General features: G+C 42.4%; 1 protein-coding gene across 4 annotated transcripts; it reads left to right on the top strand.

Moving 5' to 3' along the window:
• The first annotated feature begins 1,807 nt into the window (after positions 1–1,807).
• On the top strand, positions 1,808–18,368 carry Cryba1 (crystallin beta A1). Of its 4 annotated transcripts, none has more exons than XM_055620193.1 (7): positions 1,808–1,977; positions 11,300–11,486; positions 13,183–13,247; positions 14,094–14,212; positions 15,194–15,335; positions 17,570–17,712; positions 18,123–18,368. In XM_055620193.1, exons 2-7 carry the CDS (start codon positions 11,456–11,458, stop codon positions 18,268–18,270), a joined length of 648 nt encoding a protein of 215 aa, XP_055476168.1. In that variant the 5' UTR covers positions 1,808–1,977; positions 11,300–11,455; the 3' UTR covers positions 18,271–18,368. The 4 variants fall into 4 exon arrangements, with proteins under 4 accessions (XP_055476168.1, XP_055476166.1, XP_055476165.1 ...); XM_055620191.1 differs by having other exon boundaries at positions 11,215–11,486; XM_055620192.1 differs by lacking the exon at positions 1,808–1,977 and adding an exon at positions 3,463–3,502 and having other exon boundaries at positions 11,215–11,486.
• The last annotated feature ends 5,239 nt before the right edge of the window (positions 18,369–23,607 follow it).

Below are 23,607 nucleotides of genomic sequence, written 5' to 3'. Positions count from 1 at the left end.
CTTTATTGCTCATAGCACTTCTAAGAGCTAGATGTGTGTTAGTGTCAGCCTGAAAGATAACAGGAAATTGTAGATTAACTAAATTTCTGGAGATCACAGAGTTAACAACACCCAAAGCCAGTGTTGAGCCCAAATAGTGTACATACAGTCCTAGCCTGGGAGTGGGAGAAAGTGGCTCTTGACGCTTTCTAACATAGAATTTTCAGGCTCTGTCCCCACAGAGTCTGACTAGGCCTGAGATAACAGGCAGGGCTGCACATCCTCTGGACCACACTTTGAAAACTCCCATCTTTTCATCTAGCAAAGTCCTTGCTGTGCCTCTGATCCCGCTTCCCCAAAGAACTTGTTTTCCCTACAGGCTGGAAATGCTGAAGCCTGATGTATGCCCCCTGGTGGTCAGAGAAGAGATACCAGGAGGGTAGATAACAGGATCCCTGGCCAACACCAATATTCTAGAATTCCATTCAGCCAGCGATTCCCTGCCAGCAGTGCCAGGGCAACAGACAATACCTAACAGAAACAAGACTTCACAGGATAGGCCCTCTATGGTGACTGTCCACCTGTTTTACCCATAGATATCATTCCAAGCTGAGAGTGGGCAAACTGTTACCTGGTCCAGTGATTTGTGTCTTACAACATGTGGCTTTAGATTCTAGGACCTTACAAGACTGCAAAGAGGAGATAAGGTCTCATGTAGCCCAGGCTGACCTCCACCTCCAGGATGGGATTACAAGCATGTATCACCTCACCCCACAAAAATTTTTGGTTTTCCTTTGAGACAGATTCTCACGTGTATCTCAGACTAATCTGGAATTTAAGATCCTACTGCCAAGGTTCGGTGGTGCACGCCTGTAATCCCAGCACTCAGGATAGCAGAGGCAGGCAGATCTCTGTGAGTTCAAGGCCAGCCTGGTCTACACAGAGGAGCCCTGTCTGAAAAACAAAAACAAAACAAAACAAAACAAAAAAAAAAAAAAAAACACTACCACCATCAATAAAAAGATCCTCCTGCCTCAGCATTCCAAAGTACTGGGATTCTAGGCGTGTATCATTTTGCCTGGCCTTGCATCAGTCTTAAATTATTTACCTTAAATAAGAAATAGCACTGGGCATGGTTGGGCATGCCTTTAATCCCAGCACTTGGAGGACAGAGCAGGCAGATCTCTGTGAGTTCGATGTCTACAGAGCAAGTTCCAGGACAGCCAGGGCTACACAGAGAAAACACTATCTTAAAAAGAAGAAAAGAAAAAAAAAAAAGAAAGCATTAATTTTCAATGCAGCTGAAGAACAAGATATGTACTAGTTCTGAGTCCTCTGTGACCTATGGACCTCAGAGCCATATCACAGTACACACTGAAAATCTGTTGACAGTGTCTACTGATTATTCCTGTGTCTCTTCCAAGCAGCTGTGTGTAGTCCTATGGGAACCTGAAATGCAGATGAGAATGTTTCCACGAATGCTGGGACTGATAGCTACAAGGTGGGAAAGTGCCTAAAAAAGCATGACCTCTTTGTGGGGGTCAAAAGACCTTTCCCCAAGGCTTGCATATTAGGTACCCTGCATATCAGGTGTTTACGTTGTAATGCACAACAGTAGCAAAATCACAGCTTCGAAGCAGCCATGAAGTAATCTTATTATTGGGGGTCGCCACAACAGAAGGAACTGTGTTGAAGGGTCGCTGCATTAGGAAGGCTGAAAAATGACTGGTCTAAGTGATTAACATCACTAGAATAGAACTTTCGTAGGCATGGCGACACCCAGCACCGAGAGTACACAAAGCCCAGCTTCAGGCAACAGCGTGGCAGACTGGAACACACAGCTGCGGGGAGACGAAGTCCAGCATGGAAGAGTCAGTCTGCTTGTGGTGTGCATGCAAAAGAAGATAGCTAGAAAGACTCTGCAGTGCCAGATGGAACAGGAGCTTTCCGTGAAAAGGCAGACTGGAGGCTCCTGGGAGGTCTCCTCAGGCATGCTGGGTAAGTTCCATGAGCTGGTCTCAGTGCATTTCAGAAAATCTCATCAAACTATTTGTTCATAATTTGTGCACTTTTGTGCTTCTGTTATATTTAAAATTAAAAGGGGTATCTAAAATTTCTCGGCGGGAGGTTGACTGTGGCGGTGTGCACCTGTAATCTCACACTTAGGATACAGAGGCAGGAGAATCCTGGGGTCACGGTCAGCTGGCTACACTGGGAGACCCTGTCTCAAGCAACCACTAAGCCAAGCAAACAAAGAGCTCCCCTGGGCAAGACAACACTCAGGACTCACCTCTCATGAGCTGAAGCTGAGTCCCACAGGGTATCAGAACCAGGAGTGTAATGCCCCTCTAGGGAGGAAAGATGTAATCTCAGACACAGCTGGATCCAGATGTCCTGCTCAAAGCCAGCCACAACAGGTTTGTCCTGAAGATAAGAGTCCAGAAACACTGTCTCACTGGGCTGTGGGACACAGCAGAGCAGACAGGTGTCTGACTGGAGTCTGTGGGAAGAAAAGTCAGGGATCTGACACTGTGCCAGTGTCAGAGGTTTACCTGAGCACACACCTGCTGAGAATGCCTGGCCAAGGGGTTAGTTAGTCAAAAGTGTTCAGCTGTGACACAGAGCAATCAAATACAAGAGCACAAAATAGGCCCCACAGGAATTTTTCCAAAACCTAGAGATGAGCATGAACTGACCCGCCAAAGAAACAAATGAGTAAAGAAACAATAGCATTTGGGCCTGGCAATTTGTAACTGTAATCTCAGCACCTGGAGAGCTGGGGATTCCTGTGAGTCTAAAGCCAGCCTAAGCTACCTGGTGAGATCTTCCCTCACAGAAAAGACACAGATGTCATGACAGGGCTTTTGTATTTTATTGCTCTGTGGTGCTGGAGTTACAAACATGCATCAAAATCCTAGGGGGTTTTGTTTGTTTGTTTGTTTAAACATGGATGCTAGGGTCTCTGTGAGGACAGTTTGATTGACATAGTAAGTTTCAGGCCGGGCAGAGCCACGTAGTGAGACTGTCTCAAAAAGAAAAGAAGGAACAAAAAAATCAAAACCAAAGTGGAAAGCCAGCAAGATGGTTCAACAGGAAAAAGCGCTTGACGTGAAAACCTGACAAGCTGGGTTTCATCCCTGGAGCCCACCGTGGGAGAAGAGATCAACTCCTGAAAGTTACCCTCCGACCTCTACTTAGGACCATGGCGTATGGATGGCCACATCAACCCACAGCAGCAACAACAAATAACAGATACAGGTGGAACAACACGGAGGAGGGCCAGACATGGAGATGCGGCTCCATGCTTGCCCGCTTGGACCGTCGAACAGAAACACACGCAACACGGAATTCAGAATTCCAGGGTGTGCCTCGAGAATGAAGTGCTGATCTATCCTGTTCCAGGTCCTGGGTCAACTGCCGAGCTCCACACACACACAAAAGGCAAGACTAGAGGGAAAGAAACAGAGAATTACAGGTGGGAGATACAAAGTAAGATTATGCACTGCAGTTAATTCATACTGTGGTAAGTACTGAGCAAGGATCCTGTTTAGGGCCTAGATTTTAAGCCCTAAAATGTGTTCACGGGTGGATTTCAGAGACAGAATGCTGACGCATACATACATGTGTGTGAGGAGAGGTGAACTGTGGACTTACATGTATCACATACGTCATATGTAATGTGTGTATGTATATGGCTTAGCAGGGGATCTCTGTGAGTCTGACACTGGCCAACCAGAGCTACAGGCTGAGACCCTGTCTCAAAACAAACCAACAGGTAAAAGATTGGAAGCCAGCGTGGCCAAATGTCTGTAACCTTTGCTCATCTCACCCTGTAAGGCATGGAGTGGGCATTGCTGGGACTCCTGACATAGCTAATCCTTGGTCTTTAGAAAGCCACAGGAGCCTCTCTGTCTCTTTGTGTTTTTCTGTCTCTCTGCACCTCCTCTCCAGAACCACCCCCCCCCCCACACAAAGTGTGGCTTTGAACAATGAAGCACACAATCCCAGTTGCTACTGGAAAACACCCAACAATGAGGAAAGCAACCAGCCTTAGAATGAAGTCAACACTGACATCAGTGGAACAGGATGGAAAAAGCCTAAATCTCACAAACATCACTGAAGGGCTCAAGCCCAAACTTACACTCCTGGGTCATATTCTGCTAGAAGAACTAAATAATCTTCTCATTGTCTAAGGCATCCTGCATAATTGATACAATGGAGAAGTCCTGACACACAGAACCTTGGAGAAAGGAATTTGAAAGATTCAGCCAAAGATTGGGGACAATGGTGAGAAAGAGAGAGGTGCGGTGAAGAGAGCCCAGTGAGACATGGGCTTTTGTGCCTGTTATCCATCCAGTGCTTGGGAAGCAGAGGCAGGAGAATCAGAAACTCAGAGTCATCACTGGCTACATTTGGAGTTGAGGCCCAGCGTGGGCTACAGGAAACCATAAAGCCCCATCTTTTCTTTAGACTCTGTCTTAAAACAACTAAGCCTGGAGTGATGGCACATGTCTTTTTTTTTTTTTTTTTTTTTTTTTTGAGACAGGTTTCTGTGTGTAGCCCTGACTGTTCTGGAATTCACTCTGTAGACCAGGCTGGCCTCGAACTCACAGAGATCGTGGTGCATGTCTTTAATCCCAGCACTCAAGAGGCAGAGGCAGGCAGATCTCTGTGAGTTCACAGCCAGTCTGGTTTACAAATAGAGTTCCAGGACAGCCAGGGCTCGGTTACATAGAGAAAGCCTGTCTTAAAAAACAAAAAAACAAAACAAACAAACAGACAAAAAAACACCCAACAACTGCAAGTTGGGTTTCTGGATGTTTGGCTTGAGCTGCTTCCCTTTCTGAGACAGAGATAGCAAAGGACAAGCAGTTTAGAGTTTGTGATGCTAGTGGCTGGACTGGGGTTAAGAACTCTATTTTGAGAATCATTTTGGACACCTAGAGGAAGTAGTCGCCTGCTCAACTCTGAAACTGAAGGCTGTCCTAGGCTAAACAGTGTCTGCCTAAACGGCATGTCCATCTTGGACCTCCGAATCTGCCTGGCTTTGGAGATAAGGAATTGGAAATTAAGTTGAGGTTATCCTGAATTAAGGTTGTCAGTGAATACAATGACTGGTGTCCAAATAAAAAGGCACTTGAGGGCTGGAGAGCCTGCTCAACGGTTAAGAGCTGTTCTTTCCCAGAGCCTGTGGGGCAGTTCGTAACTGCCTGTCACTCTAGCTCCAGAGGATCCAAATGGCTCTGGCCTCCCTGGACACCTGCTCATGTGAACATACTCAGAAACAGACACACCCACTCACGTGGTTAAAACAGTGTCTTAGTGCACACCATAAAAATGAATCCTCTTTCTTCGGCAAACATATTTTATTTTTATGTGCATGAATATTTTGTCTGCATGTATGTCTGTACCACATGTGTGCCTTGTTCCTAAGGAGGCCAAAGAAAATATGGGATAACATTTTCAAATAGGTAAGAGCTGCAGGTGGTTGTGAGCTGCCTGACACGGGTGCTGGGAACTGAGCTTTGCTGAGCCATCTCACAAAAGCCAGTCTTGCAAATGAATCTTAAAAAAAAAAAAAAAAAAAAAAAAAGGTTGGTGGGGGCTTCTGGCTATTGCCTATGCAGCAGCATAAGAAACTTCTGCCTCCTGGAAGCCAGGGGTTTGCCAGAGGGACAATGACTGATCTGATAGGTTTGAGCTCGTACTACATTCTAGTTGGTGTATTTAAGGAAGGTGCTGAAAACGGAACCAGTGAAGAAGTTGGCATTTTGTGTGTTTTTGGTTTTTCAAGACAGGTTTCTCTGTGTATCCTTACCTGTCCTGGAACTCACTCTGTAGCCCAGGCTAGAAATCCGCTGCCTCTGCCTCCTAAGTGCTGAGATGAACCACCTCAGCCTGGCTTGTTCTTGTTTTTTAAACACAGTGTCATATAACCTAGGCTGGCCTCAACTTCCTGATCCTCCTGCCTCTAATTCCCCCACTGTTGGGGTTTGTACAACTATGCTTGGCCAAAATTAGACATAAAAATATATATATATTTTTTTTTAATGGACACATAATAATTTTACATATTTATGAGATAAAGACAGTTTTCTTTTGTTGTTTCCTTGAGATAGTATCTCACTCTATGTGTAGCCCAGACTGACCTCAAAGTCATGATCAACCTTCCTGTCTCAGCCTCTTGTGTATAAGTGTGATGGGCAGCCAGGTCAGCCTTGACTACGTAAGTCCCTGTCTGTGAATTAATAAATAACAAATAAAAGTAGCCAGGCAAGGTGGCACATTCCTTCATACAAACAGGGTTCTATCCCTGTCTCAAAAAACAAACAAACAAACAAACAGCAAAACATAAACCACAGGTGCTCAGCAGTTAAAAGCAGCATGCTGCTCTTGTAGAGGACCTGCGTCCTATCCTCAGCATCCAGGTCAGCTGGTTCACAACTGCCTGTAGCTTCAGCTCTAGGGATCCGATGCCCTCTTCTGGCCTCATGGACACCTGTGTGCATGCGTGCCTGCACAGATAGTTAAAATAAATCTTTGGGACTAGAGAGATAGCTCAGTGATTAAGAGCGCTTGCTACTCTTGTAAAATAATTGGGTTTGGTTCCCAGCAAACACAAGGCAAATTCCAAACATCTGTAACTTGAGTCCCAGGCGATCCAGTATCTCTTCTGACTTCCATGGGATTCTGCATGTTCTCTCTCTCTCTCTCTCTCTCTCTCTCTCTCTCTCTCTCTCACATACACACTCACTCATGTGATAGAGAGAAGATAGATGAATGACAGACGGGTGGACAGACAGATGTAATTTTGAAATTTAACTGGGTGTTCAGTGTTTTTCTTCTCCAGTTGGACAGCCCTAAGGAAGAAGCAATCCACTGCTGCTTGTCAGGAGTAGAAAATGGGCTGTGTCATCAATAGGACACATTGAACCTAGATACTCATTCTCTAGACATCTAGATACTCATTCTTTTTTTTTTTTTCTGTTAAAATCTCCCACTTAGACCGTGAAATGCCTCTGTGATTTCTTTTTCTTTTTTTAATTTTATTTTTTATGTGCATTAGTGTGAAGGTGTCAGACCCCTTGGAATTGGCATTCCAGGTGGTTGTGAGCTGCCATGTGGGTGCTGGGTAATTGAACTTAGGTCCTTTGGAAGAGCAGATAGTGCTCTTAACCACTGAGCCATCTCTCCAGCCTGAGACACTCATTCTTATATCAGTTTTGGGGGTTCTATTGGGAGGAAGTGGTTTGGTCTGTAGAGCTGAAAATTCTGTGAGACTGCAGTGAGCTGAAACGCCTTCCTGTCTCAAATAGGGAAAGCCTGCTTTGGCATCCTCTGACCAGTGCGTATGTCTCAATGCCTGCGAGCAGAGGAGATCTCAGAAGCTTGAGATGTCTCCCAAGTTCTCTGGCACTACTTGGCCTTTTCAGCCGTTTCAGAATCAGCCAAGCTCCAGACAACAAAATCAGATTGATTGCTGTTGTTTCCGTGAGCTAGTATCTCACTATACATGTAGTTTTTAAAGCGGTCAGGGGAGAAAAGGTCCCCCAGAGCTGGCCCTTGTGGGGGAGGTAGGAGATGGCTGAATGCTGACGGGCCCTTTGCTTTGTACCTTTCCTGCTGTGTCCAACAGAAGTGCTGCTCAGCAGCCCGGCTAGCCCCATTGTCCTCTCCACAATGTGCTGAGTCCAAGGGCTTCCCTGGCCCCATGGTCCCGTCCCCTACCCTGGGCCCAGAGGCAAGGCCAGGGGGGACAAGCCACCCATAAAATTCCGTTGAGTACCAAACATCTCTGGCAAGTGGCCAAAGTATCAATAAATCCGAATTTTAAACTGGCCAGCTTACCCTTTGGAGGGGGGGGGGTTGTCATGTTCCCCTGTGTCGGTCACCACCGGCACATCTCACAGCTCAGCTCACACACAGCTGTCCTCCTGGCTTGCGCGGTGAGTGTGTGGACGAAGAAAGTGTTTCTCAGTCCATGTCTCTGATAGACCTGCCGAAAACTAGACTGACAAGGGCTGGGGCTGGAGTATGCTCAGGTCTTCTGGATTCCATTGCACAAGCGTGAGCGTGCTCGAACACACACATGCACACACACACGTTGGGCAAGGTGCTGGTAGAATGGACTACAAGTTATAAACTACTGAAAAAATGAAAGCTGAATAAATGCGGTCTTTCCCAGTTAAAGGAGGACATTTATCTGAAGCTTTTTTTCCTAGAGTCTGTTGCCTATTTCTGCTCGTCTTTATGAGACCTAGCCTAAAATGCAATCTTATTTGGCACAGGAAAAGAGACAGTTACCACTTGCTGAGTTCTGAGTGCCTAACACTGTCTTGGTCACTTCAGCTTTCTCATGTGACAGCTGTTGGTGAGCCAGCAGAGGCCACCAGACCAGAGAGGAGAAACATGCACTTTACAGTCAAACAGACACGCGTTGAGTCCTGCTAGGTTTCTTGGCTTAGATAGCCTTCTCGTTCCTGTTTACTCCTCTGTAAGATGAGTGCAGCACTAACCTGTTCATGACGCCATCCTGAGGATCGGGAAAACATCGCCAGTGTTCCAGATGCTGCAGTTACTAAGAAGGAACAGGAAATTATGATACCTATTCCGGGAAGGGATCGCTGGTTGCTCTCTTCATTTCTGCTTCTTGGGGTAGCCCTTGCTCCAATGTCCCTGAAAAGAGGCGGGACTGGGGCCTGGAGCTTTGAGCTCATGTCCTGAGTAGGACAGGCAAAGCAGAGATTGAGACAAGGAAGAGGCCTGTACAGAGGCTGAAGACGCGGCTCAGGACTGACTTGCTGGTCTAACCTTTGCAAGCCCTGAGTTTGCTTCCCAGCACCCTGAAAGAAACAGCATCCCCTCCCACCCCCATATTAGGTTCTCATCTTGAAAGCTCGGCACTTAGCACAGAAGACTCCACAGTCCTCCAGTTTCTGGGACTTAAGGTGACAAAAGAAAATCACGTGTGAGGTGGGGATAGCAGCTTAGGCTGCCTGTAACTCTAGGAATGCCTGGTGGACGGATGTCAGTGGTTGTGCGCTCATTGATCCACACACTACCTCCCCTCCCACCTCCCACGCAATGGTTTTGCGCATGTGTTGGGATTTTTCAACCAATCATAAAAGTCTCTATTTCCTCTCTAAAATGAAAAGTTGGCCAAATCAGTCTTTATTGAACCAAAAATTCACCGGAATAAACAATTCCCCCAAAGATCCTGAGAGTGAAAAAAAAATCAGAGAGCCCAGGCAGCATGCTATGGCTGGGTGAGTAGGCTGTGCACAGCAGGGTGCTATGGCAGTTCTGTGCCTCTTTCATCTGCGCCTCTTCCGGAGTCACAGAACTCATTCATTTTTTTTTTTTCAAAAGGGACTAACCAAGCTAAGCAGAAGCAAATAATTATGTGGTTATTTATTTTCAAAAATAACTGTTTTAATAGAAAATGTTTTGTTTGTTTGTTGGTTGGTTGGTTGGTTTTTCAAGGCAGTGTTTCTCTGTGTTGCCCTGGCTGTCCTGGAACTCACTCTGTAGACCAGGCTGACCATAAACTCACAGAGATCGTCCTGCCTCTGCCTACGATTAAAGGTCACCACTCCCCAGCTAATAGAAAATGTGTTTTTGTTGCTTAAATCTCAAAGACTACAGAAAAATTATTATGAAAAACTTTGTCCTAAACCAAGATGCCTTTCTGGATCCTAGTTTCTAAAGACATTTCTACAAGGTGAGGCCATCTAAGTCAGTCCAGAAATTAGGGAATGAAAGACAGAATGATTGACCAAAGAAATATTTCCCTAAGATGGCAGTCTGGAAAGGAGAGAAAGGAGTAAGAAAAGGAAAGGGGAGAGGTACAGTAAGATGGCTCAGCTGGTAAAGGTGCTTGCTGCCAAGTCCTAACACCAAGTTTAATCCCTGGAACCCACATGGTGGAAGGAGAGAACTGACTCTCACAAGATGTCCTCTGACCTTGTCATGAGCACCATGCATACACACACACAGACACATAGACACACACATGTACATATACACACACACGCTCTATACAAACAATGTAATAAAAGCATTTTTAAAACGTTTAGAAAGAGATGGCTCAGCAGTTAAGAGCACTGGTTACTCTTTTGGAGAACCCAAATTTGATTCCCAGCACCCACATGGCAACTCACAACCTCTGTGACTCCAGCTCTAGGCAATCCCGTGTCCTCTTGTGGCCTCCATAGGCACCAGGTATGAAAATAGTGCACACACAAACATATAAGCAAAATACTCTTATGAATTTTTTAAAAGATGAAGGAAAAAGAGAGAAAAAAAATAAAAGGATGAGCCTCTGCCTATTAATGACATCATTCTTGAGGCTAAGGCAGGAGAATTGTCTTGAACTCTCCCAGTGCAGCCTGGGCTACAGTGTAAAACCCTGCCACAAAAATAAATACACAGAGTATAGAGGTGCGTGTTCCCAAGCTAAGGGCCTTGAGTTTGACCCCCAGAACCTGCATGGTAGAGAGAGAACTGGCTCTTGGAAGTTGGCATCTCACTTCTGCACGCAAGCTTGAGGGTTTGAGTGCACACACAAACACACACACAAGATAAGTAAACAAATGGGAACTCGCACACAAAGTGCTAACAACAAAAACAATGCAGGTCATTCGAGTCAAAATTTTAAAAGCAAGCTGCAATATTAAAATGAATATTTAACAAAACAGGGTGAGATTCAGGTCTGCAGGTCAATTGTAATCAAACTCAGTTCCTATACAGCTGTCTGTATACAGGATAATAGGAGTTTTGAGAACATTTATGTTTCTTCAACTGAGCATTTTACAAAATGCTCAGTTTTGTAAAAATATTTACGCTTATTTATCTATTTAGCAATCTATCTATCTATCTATCTATCTATCTATCTATCTATCTATCTATTTTACCTTTTTTTGAACATCCCACTATATATATATACATAGCCCGAGCTGTCCTGGAATTCACTATATAGATCAGGCTGGCCCTGAAATCATATCGATCCACCTGCCTCTGCTTCCTGAGTGCTGGGGTTAAAGGCACGCCCCACCACGCCAGGCTTTACTTTCACATTTAAGGAAGTGTGTGTGCGCGCACGCATCTCTGTGTGGTGCGCGTGCATGCGTGTGTGTTCCATTTTGATGTGTTTGGTAGAACCTCTCAAGATTTTAGGAAGTTCCAAGGCCAAAAAGGATAAGGACAAACATTGAGTGCAGGCACTTCTGCCCTCAGCTCCCAGCTGCTCTGAGAAGACCTTCCTAGGCAGCCAGCCCTGCCCAATAGCAGGGCCTCTGCATTTCTGTAACCCTAAACAAAGCCCCCAGGGACACCCCACACACACCCAGGAGGCTGAGCCACTAAAGCTCCGGGGATCAGGAGAAACAAAGAGAGAGGGGAAAGAGAGTGCTGACAGAGCCACTGGCCAGCAGCTGCGGAACTATAAAGAGAGGACCCACAGAGGAAGCTGCACCAGATGGAGACCCAGACTGTGCAGCGAGAGCTGGGTGAGTAAGGCCTCGATGGCGCCTTTCCTTTTCTTTCCTTATCTCAAGAGACAAATACAGGGGAGGAACCAGCTGTCTCCCGCCTGGAGGTTTGAACCTTTGGAGGTAGAGAGTCGGGACTTTGGTGGAGAACTTTGTTTGCTACCTTAAGGAGTCACCTATGACGATAACCACATCCTTAGAAATCAAGACTGGGAGTCAGCGCTTATGGGGCACAGGAGGGTGGGGCGGGCTGTAGCAGGCAGGGTACTGTTTACTTGGAGGCCCCACATAGATAGAAATACCAGAATTTATATGCATTAGTTCTTAAGCTGGATGCCAGGGTAGAACCCTGAATGTCAGTTCTGAGTCTGGAAACCTGATATACACCTGCCTGTCTTCTCTCTCCCTTCTTTTTCCTTCCCTCATCCTTCTCCTCAACATAACAACAATGATGACTATTTAACCTCTATGGTCATTGGTCCTCATTCATAAAATGAGGTGGTGATGTTATTTGACTTGTGAGAACAAGATACATTGATGCAAGTAGAACGTGGTCTGACATAGAGTGAGCCAGCCATTGGTTTGTTTTGAGACAGAGTCTCACTGTGTATCCCTGGCTGTCCTGGCATTCACTCTGTAGACCAGGCTGTCCCCGAACTCACAGATATCCTACTACCTCTGCCTCCTGAGTGCTGGGATTAAAGGTGTGCACCACCATACCCAACCTAAGCCATTATATTTTTATAAATACTCTTTCTTCTTCATTTCAAACACATACACCCACAATACTAGAGACTGAATCTAAGGGTTCAAACATGCTGGACAAGCACTCTAGTACTGAACTATATCCCCAGCCACACAACTCCAGTCCCCTTTTATGAGACTAAGTCTCATTGTGTAGCCTTAGCTAGCCTGGAACTCATAGCCCTTACTTTTAAATTTGAGACAGTCTCACTAAGTTGTCCAACTAGGTCTTGAGTTTGCAATTCTCCTACCTACTGTTTCAAGTAACAGGCATTAAATGCTTGCACCACCAAGCCTGGCTTCAGTGCATACTTTTCAAATTGCCCTATGCCCCATATCACCACTGCTTTGGCATGGTGCTGCGGAAGTGCCAGCCCTGCTATTGAGCTGCACACCCAGTATATAGTCAATAGTGACATAGATGAATACTGTGATGAGTCCTCAAATACCAGGGAGAAGTCAAAATCTGCAGGGTGGAAAAGGCAGGGCAGTCTTTGAGGCAGCAAGGTCAAACAGCTAGGTCTAGGAGACAGAGAAAGAGGGGATGGTGGCATGGACATACAGAACCATAGGTGCTGGGAAAACCGCGAAGGGCCCAAATACAGGCTACGCTTTAATCAGGGGCAGGTGGAGAATTTTGGCCGTGTTGCCTGAATGTGACATGAGACAGTTGTCCGGGAGTTGATATGGTGAGACTCAGGCAATGTTCTCTGCAGGCAAGCAAGAGGACAGAAGGTACATCCATCAGAGGTACCAAATCCCCTTGCAGTCTTTCATTTGCATTACTTTTCTAATTTTTACAATGACTGCATATAAAAGGCTTATCGATAGAAAACCTGAGGTAGCAGCAGCAGAGCCAGGATCCCAACCAAAATCTGGGACTACAGCCTCTTTGCCTTTTTTCTGTACCTTCTTACCTCATTACCCACTTCCTGAAAGCCACAGCACTGATATGTATTCTATCTTCCAGAAACTCTTCCAACCACTAAGATGGCTCAGACCAACCCTATGCCAGGTTCCTTGGGACCATGGAAGGTAAGCTGTGCCAATCACACGGAAAATGAAAGGGTCCAACAGGGCAGGGCTGAGGTGCTGTCACATAATAGCTACAAGGCTGTACTGATTCTTGAGACAATGCTCATTTCCTCCCCTCCCCCCCCACAAAAATCTGTAGGAGGAAGGGCCCATCTAACACCTAGGTACTGTTGAAAGAGGACTTTTCCAACATTGAATCTGGAAGTCCATGATGGGTGGGATTTATTTCCTAGGCCAATTCTTATTTGCCATTAGGTCCAAAAAGAGCCATGGGATCCAGGCCTCCCTACTAAGTCTGAGGTTGGATTTAGCCATGAGCTAAAACCAGCAGATTCCAGCCCTTTCACTGTTTCCCTGACACACAATCCTTTCCTTATTGGACAACTCTGTTCTGAGGCAAGCTCACAGTTTTGGGAGCTTGCCAAGTCAGGAACCAAGCTCTAGTTGAAAGGATGAAAGCTTTATCACAAACCCTCCCTTTGTACTTTAGAAGCAAAGAAATAACCCACAGGGTTTTTCTAGAAGTTCCAGAATCCTGGCCTCTGGGTCACATGGGTGGAGGACACTTGGTGGAATCAGAGTTCACAAGGCCTCGGTCATCGATTGGGCTCTGTTGTCCTTGGAAGACCATTCCTATCATAAATTTAGCCAGAACATGTTAATGTCACTGAGCAGTGGTACTAATTTAAACACCTTTTTACCCTGTCTACACTAGAAAAGACCATCAGCCATCCTGGGCCATAGCTAGTGATGAAAAAAATCACAGGATAAACATAAGCTCTTAACTTGCACCCTTATTCTTACTGTGTACCTGATTCTTTTTCTTGTCCCTTAAATCCATTTCAGATAACCATCTATGATCAGGAGAACTTCCAGGGCAAGAGGATGGAGTTTACCAGTTCCTGCCCAAATGTCTCTGAGCGTAGTTTTGATAATGTCCGGTCTCTTAAGGTGGAGTGTGGCGCGTGAGTATGGGCACCAACAGTAGTACTTCAGGCCCTTTTCAGGTCTCTATAGAGGATCTAGGAAGATGTTCCCCAGATGCTAATCACTTCTTAAAGAGAGGTGTCTCATTTTCTGAAGGAAATTACTACATGCTTAATTAACTCAAAGCTAGTGATGATGTCCATATCTTGGCAGTAGACTTGCAGCGGGGCAAGAGAGAAGTTTGTGTGCTTTGACATCCACAGGCTACCTTTGATTCCTTTAGAACAAGCACAGAAGCCTGTTTTTTCTTGCCCATACAAAATAGGAGGGGAAAATAGTATTATTTTATTTTTTTTTGAGACAAGGTTTCTCTGTGTAGCCTTGTCTGTCCTAGAACTCTGTCAAGAGGCTGGCCTTGAACTCAGAGATCCTCCTGCCTCTGCCTCCTGAGTACTGGGATTAAAGTTGTGAGCCACCACTGCTCTATTAAAAGGAACAAAATCTCAAGGATCCAGAGACACATTAGTTCTGTGTTCCAAATATTTCTTGTTGATAGTCTATGTTGGTGAGGTTCTCTGGCTTTTGTCTTCTGATTCTTGGCAGGCCAGCCAAGCTGTGAACCCACACTAGTACCTTGTTGGCTTATGCAGAAGTGGCTCTGCATGTGAGCAAGTTTCCACAAGCTGCTCTGTACTGACCCTTTAAAACAGGCAAAGAGCTTCAATAAATGAGACTCAGTTGTTAACAACTCAGAATGCTCCGGTAAGAAGATGGAAGTATGAACAGCAGGAGGAAGAACCCTCAAAGTAACAAAAAGATGACTAAAATGAAAATAGAGCTCTGTTAATACACATTCATAGGACAGGAGAATCTTCAGTGGGAAATTTCAAAACACATTTACAAACACGTTAAAGTCATGAGTTTATCCCACTATAAACTCATCTAAAACAAGAGAGGCCTTCTCCCTAAGGCCACACAGGTTTTGAGCACCATGAACAACCACTACCTATCTTTGGCAGCTGGATTGGTTATGAGCACACCAGCTTCTGTGGGCAGCAGTTTATCCTGGAGAGAGGAGAATACCCTCGATGGGATGCCTGGAGTGGGAGCAATGCCTACCATATTGAGCGTCTCATGTCCTTCCGCCCCATCTGCTCTGCTGTAAGTCTGAAATTTCAACTTTTTTTTTTTTTTTTTTTTTTTTTTTTTTTGCATGGGGATGGGGTAAAGGATTAGGTCAGACTGATATTTGCGTTACCTCTATCAATTATGTTAAATGTAATAGGAAGGATGAAAGTAAAGAATAACACTCTTCCCTTCCTTTAAATCTATCATTTGAGCATAGGGAGGCAGGCAGATCTTTGTAAGTTCAAGGCCAGTCTGGTCTAGAGTGAGTTCTAGGACAGCCAAAACTCTGTCTTGAAAAGAAAAATCTGGACTGGAGATATAGCTCAGTGGTTAAGAGCACTGGCTGTTCTTCCTAAAGGTCCTGAGTTCAATTCCCAGCAACCAGTGCGGCTCACAACCATCTATGAAATCTGGTGCCCTCTTCTACTGTGCAGGTATGTACATGCAGGCAGAACACTGTATTTACAATAAATAAATGTTTAAAAAATTTGCTATTTGATTTCCCCCTTATGCTAAGAAGAAAAGCATCTCCCTACAGGGACAGGAAGCGTATACTCAAGACCCAAGTGTTATAGGACCAGTGAAAAACCACTGACCCTGTGGCAAGAAGGCCAGTTAAATTGCAATGTGTTAAGATTTCACGGAGGGAAAAACAGGGTAATGCATAAACACATCTTCAAGCACGGAATAGGCAGGTCTCCTAATGAAACTCACCACACTGCTATCTCAGCTTTTAAGACCAGGCATCACTCAACACTAAGCATACACTAAACTGCAATTCAAATTTAATCAGAAGATAAATCCTAAGTCTACTTGTAAAATATGTAACAATTAACATTTTGTAAAGTATATGATGTGTAAACAGGGAATAAACACCTGTTCCTAATCTGCTTCTAAGAACATATAAAGTGTACCTAATTATTTAACTATTTGACCACAAAATGAGTAATTTTCTTCCTTAAATATAGGCAATTCTTAATTTTCTTTCAGTTCCTTAATAATATTCAATTTCCCACTAAGCTCTCATTTGAACTGGCCAAACCTGGTTGTTTTCTAGTTTCAAAAAAAAAAAAAAAACCTCTGAATTTATATTGCCATTTTTTTTTCATTGTTGACAAGAGCACCTAACATGACTTTGATAAGGTTTTTTCTTTTTTAATGATTATCTGTAGTGTTCTGCCTGCATATTTGCCTGCAGGCCAGAAGAGGGCACCAGATCTCATTATAGATGAGACATGGTTGCTGGGAATTGAACTCAGGAACTCTGGAAGAGCAGCCAGTGCGCTTAACCTCTGAGCCACCACTCCAGCCCGGAGGGCGTCTTCTTTGAGCTCAGTTTCAGCTGATTCTGGGGGTGAGACGAGACAGATCAAGGCGGGCAGAAAGTAGAGAGGCAGAAGTATGCATCTTAAAATGTCAAAGGCAGATCACAGGCAGTTGTCCATGAACATTTTTGCCCAAGAACAGAGTATGCAGGAACTGTCTACTTCAGTCCCCAGTCTCCACATGTCCCCCTCCAACATGGTGGACCCAACTGGAAATAGAAACTTCCATGAGGCTGCATTTAGTTTTTTAGAGCTGGGCATGATGGCATATACTTGTAATTCTAGCACCTAATCTTGAATATGAGGCTAATCTAGTGTACACAGCAACTTTTGAATAAAAAACAAAGGTAAAAGCAGAAACAGAATAACAATTAGATCTCTTGAAGGCTGAAAATGGTCCTGACACAGGAGTGACACCTGCCTAGGCTAGAACCTTAATAGTCTATTTTATGATTCTTCTCAAGATCTCAATCATGTACCTCACTGAGGTTACTGGAAACATCTGCAATTCACACATGTACTGGGCATAATTAGTCTTTGAAGAAATTGTCTAAACAGCACTCTGCATGCACATAGGGTGAGAGCACAAGACCTCATTCTAGATGGTTGTGAGCCACCATGTGGTTGCCGGGAATTCAACTCCAGACCTTCTCTTCCACTGTCTTATTTGTATGTGTGTATAATCTTTAATTTGAACTAAATAGAATTATGGTTTGTTTTTTTTTCAACACAAGAATTTCTTAGTGTAGACCAGGCTGTCCTCAAATACAAGAGATTGATCTGCCTCTGCCTGGAATTAAAGGTGTGCACCATCACAACTCTGAAGGATTTTTCTTATGCCTGTTTGGCCTGAATCTTTTACCTATGATCATATATTCTGTAGACCAAAAAAGTGTCTTAATTTTGGGAAAATACACTCAGGTCTTACTTTCCGGATTATAGAATCATAAGGAGTCTAAGATTACCATCTTCGAGAAAGAGAACTTCATCGGGCGCCAGTGGGAGATCTGTGATGACTATCCTTCCTTGCAAGCCATGGGCTGGTTCAACAATGAAGTTGGTTCCATGAAGATACAATGTGGGGCGTAAGTACAGTAACAGGGTTGGAGCACATATCAAAGTAATTCCTGCATGTCTAAGGCTAATGACTAGAGGCACCAAGTGTCACAGTTACTAGATTCCACACACTGGCATCATCACACACTGATCTGGAATTCTTTACTTCAGCTACCACTTGCTGTATTTTCCTCAACTAGGTATCTCCGTAGAAGCATTTATATTACTCTACACCCTTTATTTCATGATTAAGGCTAATCAGCTGTAGGCCAACCTGCTTTACAAAGTTAGTCCAGGACAACCAAAGCTACACAGAAAAACCGCCTTGAAAAATAGAGGGGGGAAAATGACTTAAGTATCCTGTGCCAGTGTGTTCAGGGAAAGACTGAAGTTTTGAGGTATATGTCAGGTTTTTAATAATGTGTTTTGAATTTCCTAGCTGGGTCTGCTACCAGTATCCTGGATATCGTGGTTATCAGTATATCTTGGAATGTGACCATCATGGAGGAGACTACAAACACTGGAAAGAGTGGGGATCTCATGCCCAGACTTCCCAGATCCAATCTATTCGCCGAATCCAACAATAGTGGGTTAAAACTTCCAAAATTCCTCAAGCATGAGATCTTGCTAAACACTCTAGAATTCAATGTTCTGCCCAGAAACTGCTTTCAAATGTTAGCTAAAATCCACAATAAATGTCATTTAAAAAAAAAAAAAAAAAGCCTTGGAGACTCTATCAACTAACATGCACAAATCCCTTTTGCGGCTGTTATTGATAAAACCCCAAATTTGTCTGATAGTAGTGGCACACATCTCTAATATCAGCACGGCAGAGGAAGGTGGAGTTTGACTGAGGCCAGCCTGGTCTACATACTGAAATCCAGAACAACTGGAGCTATATAATGAGACCCTATTTCAAGAAAAGAGACATATAATCATAGTATCTTTAAGACTGATGCTCTTTGCACAACTTACCTTTGGAAAATAGTGTCCCAATCATACCTAAGTTTTCAGTAAGGAATCTAAATATTAAAATACAAGCAAAACAAAACACACAACACACCTCAAAACTTTAAATTTTTTTATTCAACAATGTACACTTATTGTCTTATTTGATCTACAAATCTCTCAAGTTTTTCTGATAAAATAAGTGAATCTGAGTATGGTTGTAGAGTGTAATTCTGTATTTTTAAAACACTGAACATTAAGTAAGACATTGATAAGGGAAGATCGTCATGTAACTGAGACTTCCTTGGATTCTGTAAGACCAGCAACAGCTTTAGTAAATACCTAAGCAGTTATTTAGCAAAACGGTAATTTCTGGTCACTGTTCTATCTAGAAAAGACCTACTTTTATTATTTTGAAACTGGGCAAAACAAATACTGAAAAAAAATTCAGAGGGAAAGGGACAATATTTTCTAACATAACTGTAATTTACTAATTATCCTTTTCCAAAGTAAAAGGCAACCCAGCTCATAAATAAATGTTTGTGCACAATATACAGAGATTACTTCTCCAATACATTTGCTATGTTGCTATGCAAGCAAGTCTGGCTTTGAACTCATAGTCCTCCTGTTTTTCAGCCTTCTAGTTGCCAGGATTACAGTTGTCCACCATAACCTAGCTACCAGTTTATTCTAAGTCTGGACATAAATGAACTATTGACAGATGCTCAAGAGTATCCAAAGCCATCCAAGCTGTTTGTTACTACCTGTGTTTATAAAGCTATGCAGTATAGACCACATTTTGAATCTTTACTAGATTTACTAACTGCCACTATAAACAAACAGAACTTTTGCTGTCTTTTCAAAGCCAACAAGATGAAAGAGAAGTAACCCTTTTTGATAGACAAAAGCTATAAAATAATATACCTCATACATGGGAGCTTGGGAAAACACCATTGGTAGCATCTTTTACTCAGCTCACCTACAAATATCCTCAAGTTACCGAAGTTACCTGTTAAAAGATGAAAGACAAGCTCTGGCCAGCACACCTAAACAATTAGTACATGCAACTGCAGTGAATGAACCAGAAGCCCAGATCAGTCTGGGCTTTTAAAAAGATACACATTGTCCTTAAAAACAATTTGTGTTTTGACCTTAAAACTGAATGATTTTTATCTCAAATCATCCAATTAACCAAATTTATGTTAAAATAATAAAGGTTTAAAAAAGTCAATCCTACCTTTAAATCAGTTTAAGACATAAAACTGCCACAGAGCTTCATATGACAAAGGTCTTTCCTTTGTTTCAGTTTGAATGACTTTCCATTTCTTTTTCATAAATATTCAAAATTCACTGAGAAGAGCATTGGATCCAATGGTTTATAAAGCTGATACAATTGCCCTGTTTCAAGAAAAGCCCTTTAATAGATACAAGTCAAGCTCTCATATCAACTAGACTTTATTCAATGGGTGCCAGCTTTCCTTTTAGTTCCACTGATGAGCTAACTAACTTTGAACCATGTTTCCAAAGATGGTAAAGCTAAGAACAGCAAAATAATGACAGATTACTTTTGGTAATGACACACAAATTAAACTTTCAAAACATGTGCATAGCTTTATTCATCTACTTAGATCTAACCTTTTCACGGAGCTTCAGCAAAACTGAGTGTGCAAAATGCATTTCTAAAACGTAATGCAAGCAAAGCTTTTCACATTTACACTGGCAGAAAATACAGAAACTAACAAATCACATTAGGGAGAGTTCAGATCTGTCTTTTTTTGTTTTGTTTTCTATAATGACAAGAATTGCACAGTTTATTGAAACAATTGTTGTAGACATGAATATTAAAATCTTTCTAAGCAAGGTGCTTCAACAACGAAACTTTTGTTGGAAAGAGCCAATAACTTGGATCAAAGCTCACAAAGAATCACAAAAGTAATGTATACTCCCATCATCTTCCTGTACTTTGCAAACAATGCTTTTAATAACACCTTTTGTAACACTAGGAGACAGCAAACTGAAACTTCCTTCAAAGAGCACAAAGTAATGATATAATCACATCACTTGTAGGTGGTGTTAGGGTGGGGGTGGGGGTAGGTAGTGAAGATTCCTTTTTACTATTTCCCACTACAGACCAGCCACTAACAGACTAAAAAATAAAGAGAAAGAAAAAAGTGACTCCCCAGTTTATAAAAGAGTTCCAGTTTGACAAGATCTATGACTTTAAACAGAGAGCACCAATTGGGCAATAGAATGAGCGTTTCCACTGCATAAAAATCAGTGAGGTGGTAAGAACCATCAACATCTCAGGCATCACTACATGGCCTTTCCCAAAGTTAATATACATGCAAGGCACACTGATATAAAAATAGATCTCTGGCCAACAAATATATTAAGTAAGCAAATTAAAATTTTGGCTCTCCAATATTGGCAACATCAAAATATAACCAGATAGCTTTGGACCACACATCACTCTCGTATTCCTCCACCTCATTTGGTGTCCCTCCTCTACACACTTTTTTGGGTTTTTTCTCCTTCATGTTTGAGTATGTGCTTGAGAAGATTTTTTTTTTCCTTTGTCAAGTAGCATTCTTATTGTTTACCTTTGTTAAGTAAAAAATACACTAGAGAAGCAGAGTAGTCAGGAGCTTTATTAACTAAACTAAATATTTGACTGGTTCAGGGCAGTATTACTTCTCTGATACAAACTAAAAAAAAAAAAAAAGCTTACTGACAATTAAAAAGAAATCAATGAAATGACTTCCTTTAATTCTTACCAATTCTTTTTGAAGCAAAGAGGGAATAATAGAAACAAAGCCAAAATCTAAACTATTTTCAGTAGAAGACACTTTAAGGCCAAAATATAATATTAACCAAAAGTTTATTTCCTAAGTTACTGTCCCCTTCATAGGTCAACACCAACTACAAACTGACTCACTTCCTGAAGAGAATTATAAACTGTTCATTTTTGTTAGTGGCTGTGCTACCGAGAAAAGGTATTAAAGCAACCTATGGTTATAGTAATGTTAAAAAGTGCATCACATTCTTGATTTTCAGTTTCCCATAGTAGCAGCAGGCGTAATCTAAGACAAAACAGTTGTTTTCATTCTAAAGATGCAACAATACCAATGAAATGTATTCAAGATTGTGAAAAAATTATCTACAAAAGATAAAGGCAAACTGACTTAATAGAACTAAAGGTATTCGTTCATATTTACATGTTAAAACCACTTTGTTAACACCAAATCTTTACAATTAGCAAAAGAAATATGCATTTTAAGAATAAAACAGATGTTACTAAAAGCAATATTCATTTTGGAGCCTTTGTTTAGCACCTGAGGAAAAAAGGGGTATGTATGGAAAGCTATTGTAATGTTGATCTAAGCTGGTTTGGTCTGTAGATTAAAACTGATTACAGTGAAAGCAAAAATGAACTGGGGAAGAAAAAAAAAAAACAACATTTGTAGCTATTTTAAATAAGGCTTTAAAAAACAGACACCAAAATATAAAATGGCTTCAGAACTCTGAATGTAACAAAATTTTCTAAACAGGAAATGTCTGAACCAACAATCCCCACTACAGCTTAAGAGTGTTAGTTTCCAGTCCCTAACTGCAAATACACTGGTGCTTTACTGGGCATTTTATGATGGACTTAAAATTCAGAACTACTGCTTCAAAACTTTGCTTGAGCGAGTTGATTTATCATTTTTCACACCAACACATAAGGGTCTTGCTGTTCACATAAGTGTTCACAATCATTTTAAGATACTAATAGCAGAAGCCCACCTTCTTCAATCAGGAAACCAACAATGATTTTGAGAACGGTTGGCCTGTGTTCTTCCAGCCATCTTTAAGCAGCTTCTATTCTTGTCCTGTGCTTCCTTCCCTACTAGTGAATTGGGGAAGACTAGCAAGTCCCATCCTTTTTCTAACTGTTAAAGAGTCCTATCAAAATCCAGCCTGGCAGGGATATATCAATAGGCCTTATAGAAACTTTGTCCACTACATGTATTTGGCCAGCTACAACGTATTAGTTCTTTAGTCTGTTAATGATGCTTAGCATTTTTGAACACTAAGTGACTTGAGAGACACCACCACCAGTAGTGGAGAGGTTTTTTAATTCAGCCAAGTCTTCAGTTTCCTTGCCCATGGCCATTTGTTACAAGTTCACATTTCATTTACATGCCCTGTTTTCTGACCTTAAAATCCACCCCCCTGCTCCCAAAAAGCATAAGGACATAAGTACTTTTGGTGAGGGCTGGCAACAAGCTAACAACCAAGTGTAAAATGACTGCTGCTGTGTCCTACCAATTGAGGTTTATTTTCTCTAAAAACTGTCATTTGAAAACAAATCACAGCACTGTATTTCATCTATGAATTTTTGCAAGTAATGAGTAACTAGTAAAGCAGAGAGAGGACAGCCAAAAGGTGTCACTCAAGTTTCTAGATAAGTAGAGAAGGGCAGGCTACTATAGACACCATAAACACACTTTATTGATGATGTGGAGGTTCATTACTAAGGTTAGAGGAAACACTATGCAATTAACTTCAGGTTGTGGATGAAAATAAAAGATAAATACACCCTGTCTTTTGTGGGGAAGGGATATTATTTAAGACATTTACACAAAAGTGAGTGGTATGTGACGCAAAACCTACAATCAAGACAAACTGAAAAAGAAATCATCACCCATAATTAGTTTCTATTAAAAAAATAGGTCATGATTTCATCCTTAGTGCCATTTTTCTAGTACTACCCTTTAAGAATTTAAACCACCCGACTTTATTCCATGTAATGAAAACAAATGGCACAAAATAAATACAAGTTTCATTCTCTGAATACTAATATAATGTCTTAAACATTCATTTACTAATTCTTCGCATCTTCATCTTTCCCTCACACTCAAGCACCTCAACATCCACCCATCCATCCATACACACACACACACACACACACACACACACACACACACACACACACA

This window comes from Psammomys obesus, unplaced genomic scaffold (assembly GCF_907164565.1).
Source record: "Psammomys obesus unplaced genomic scaffold, mPsaObe1.curated_primary_1811, whole genome shotgun sequence".
Taxonomy (NCBI): domain Eukaryota; kingdom Metazoa; phylum Chordata; class Mammalia; order Rodentia; family Muridae; genus Psammomys; species Psammomys obesus.
This window is presented reverse-complemented; position numbering and strand designations above follow the sequence as displayed.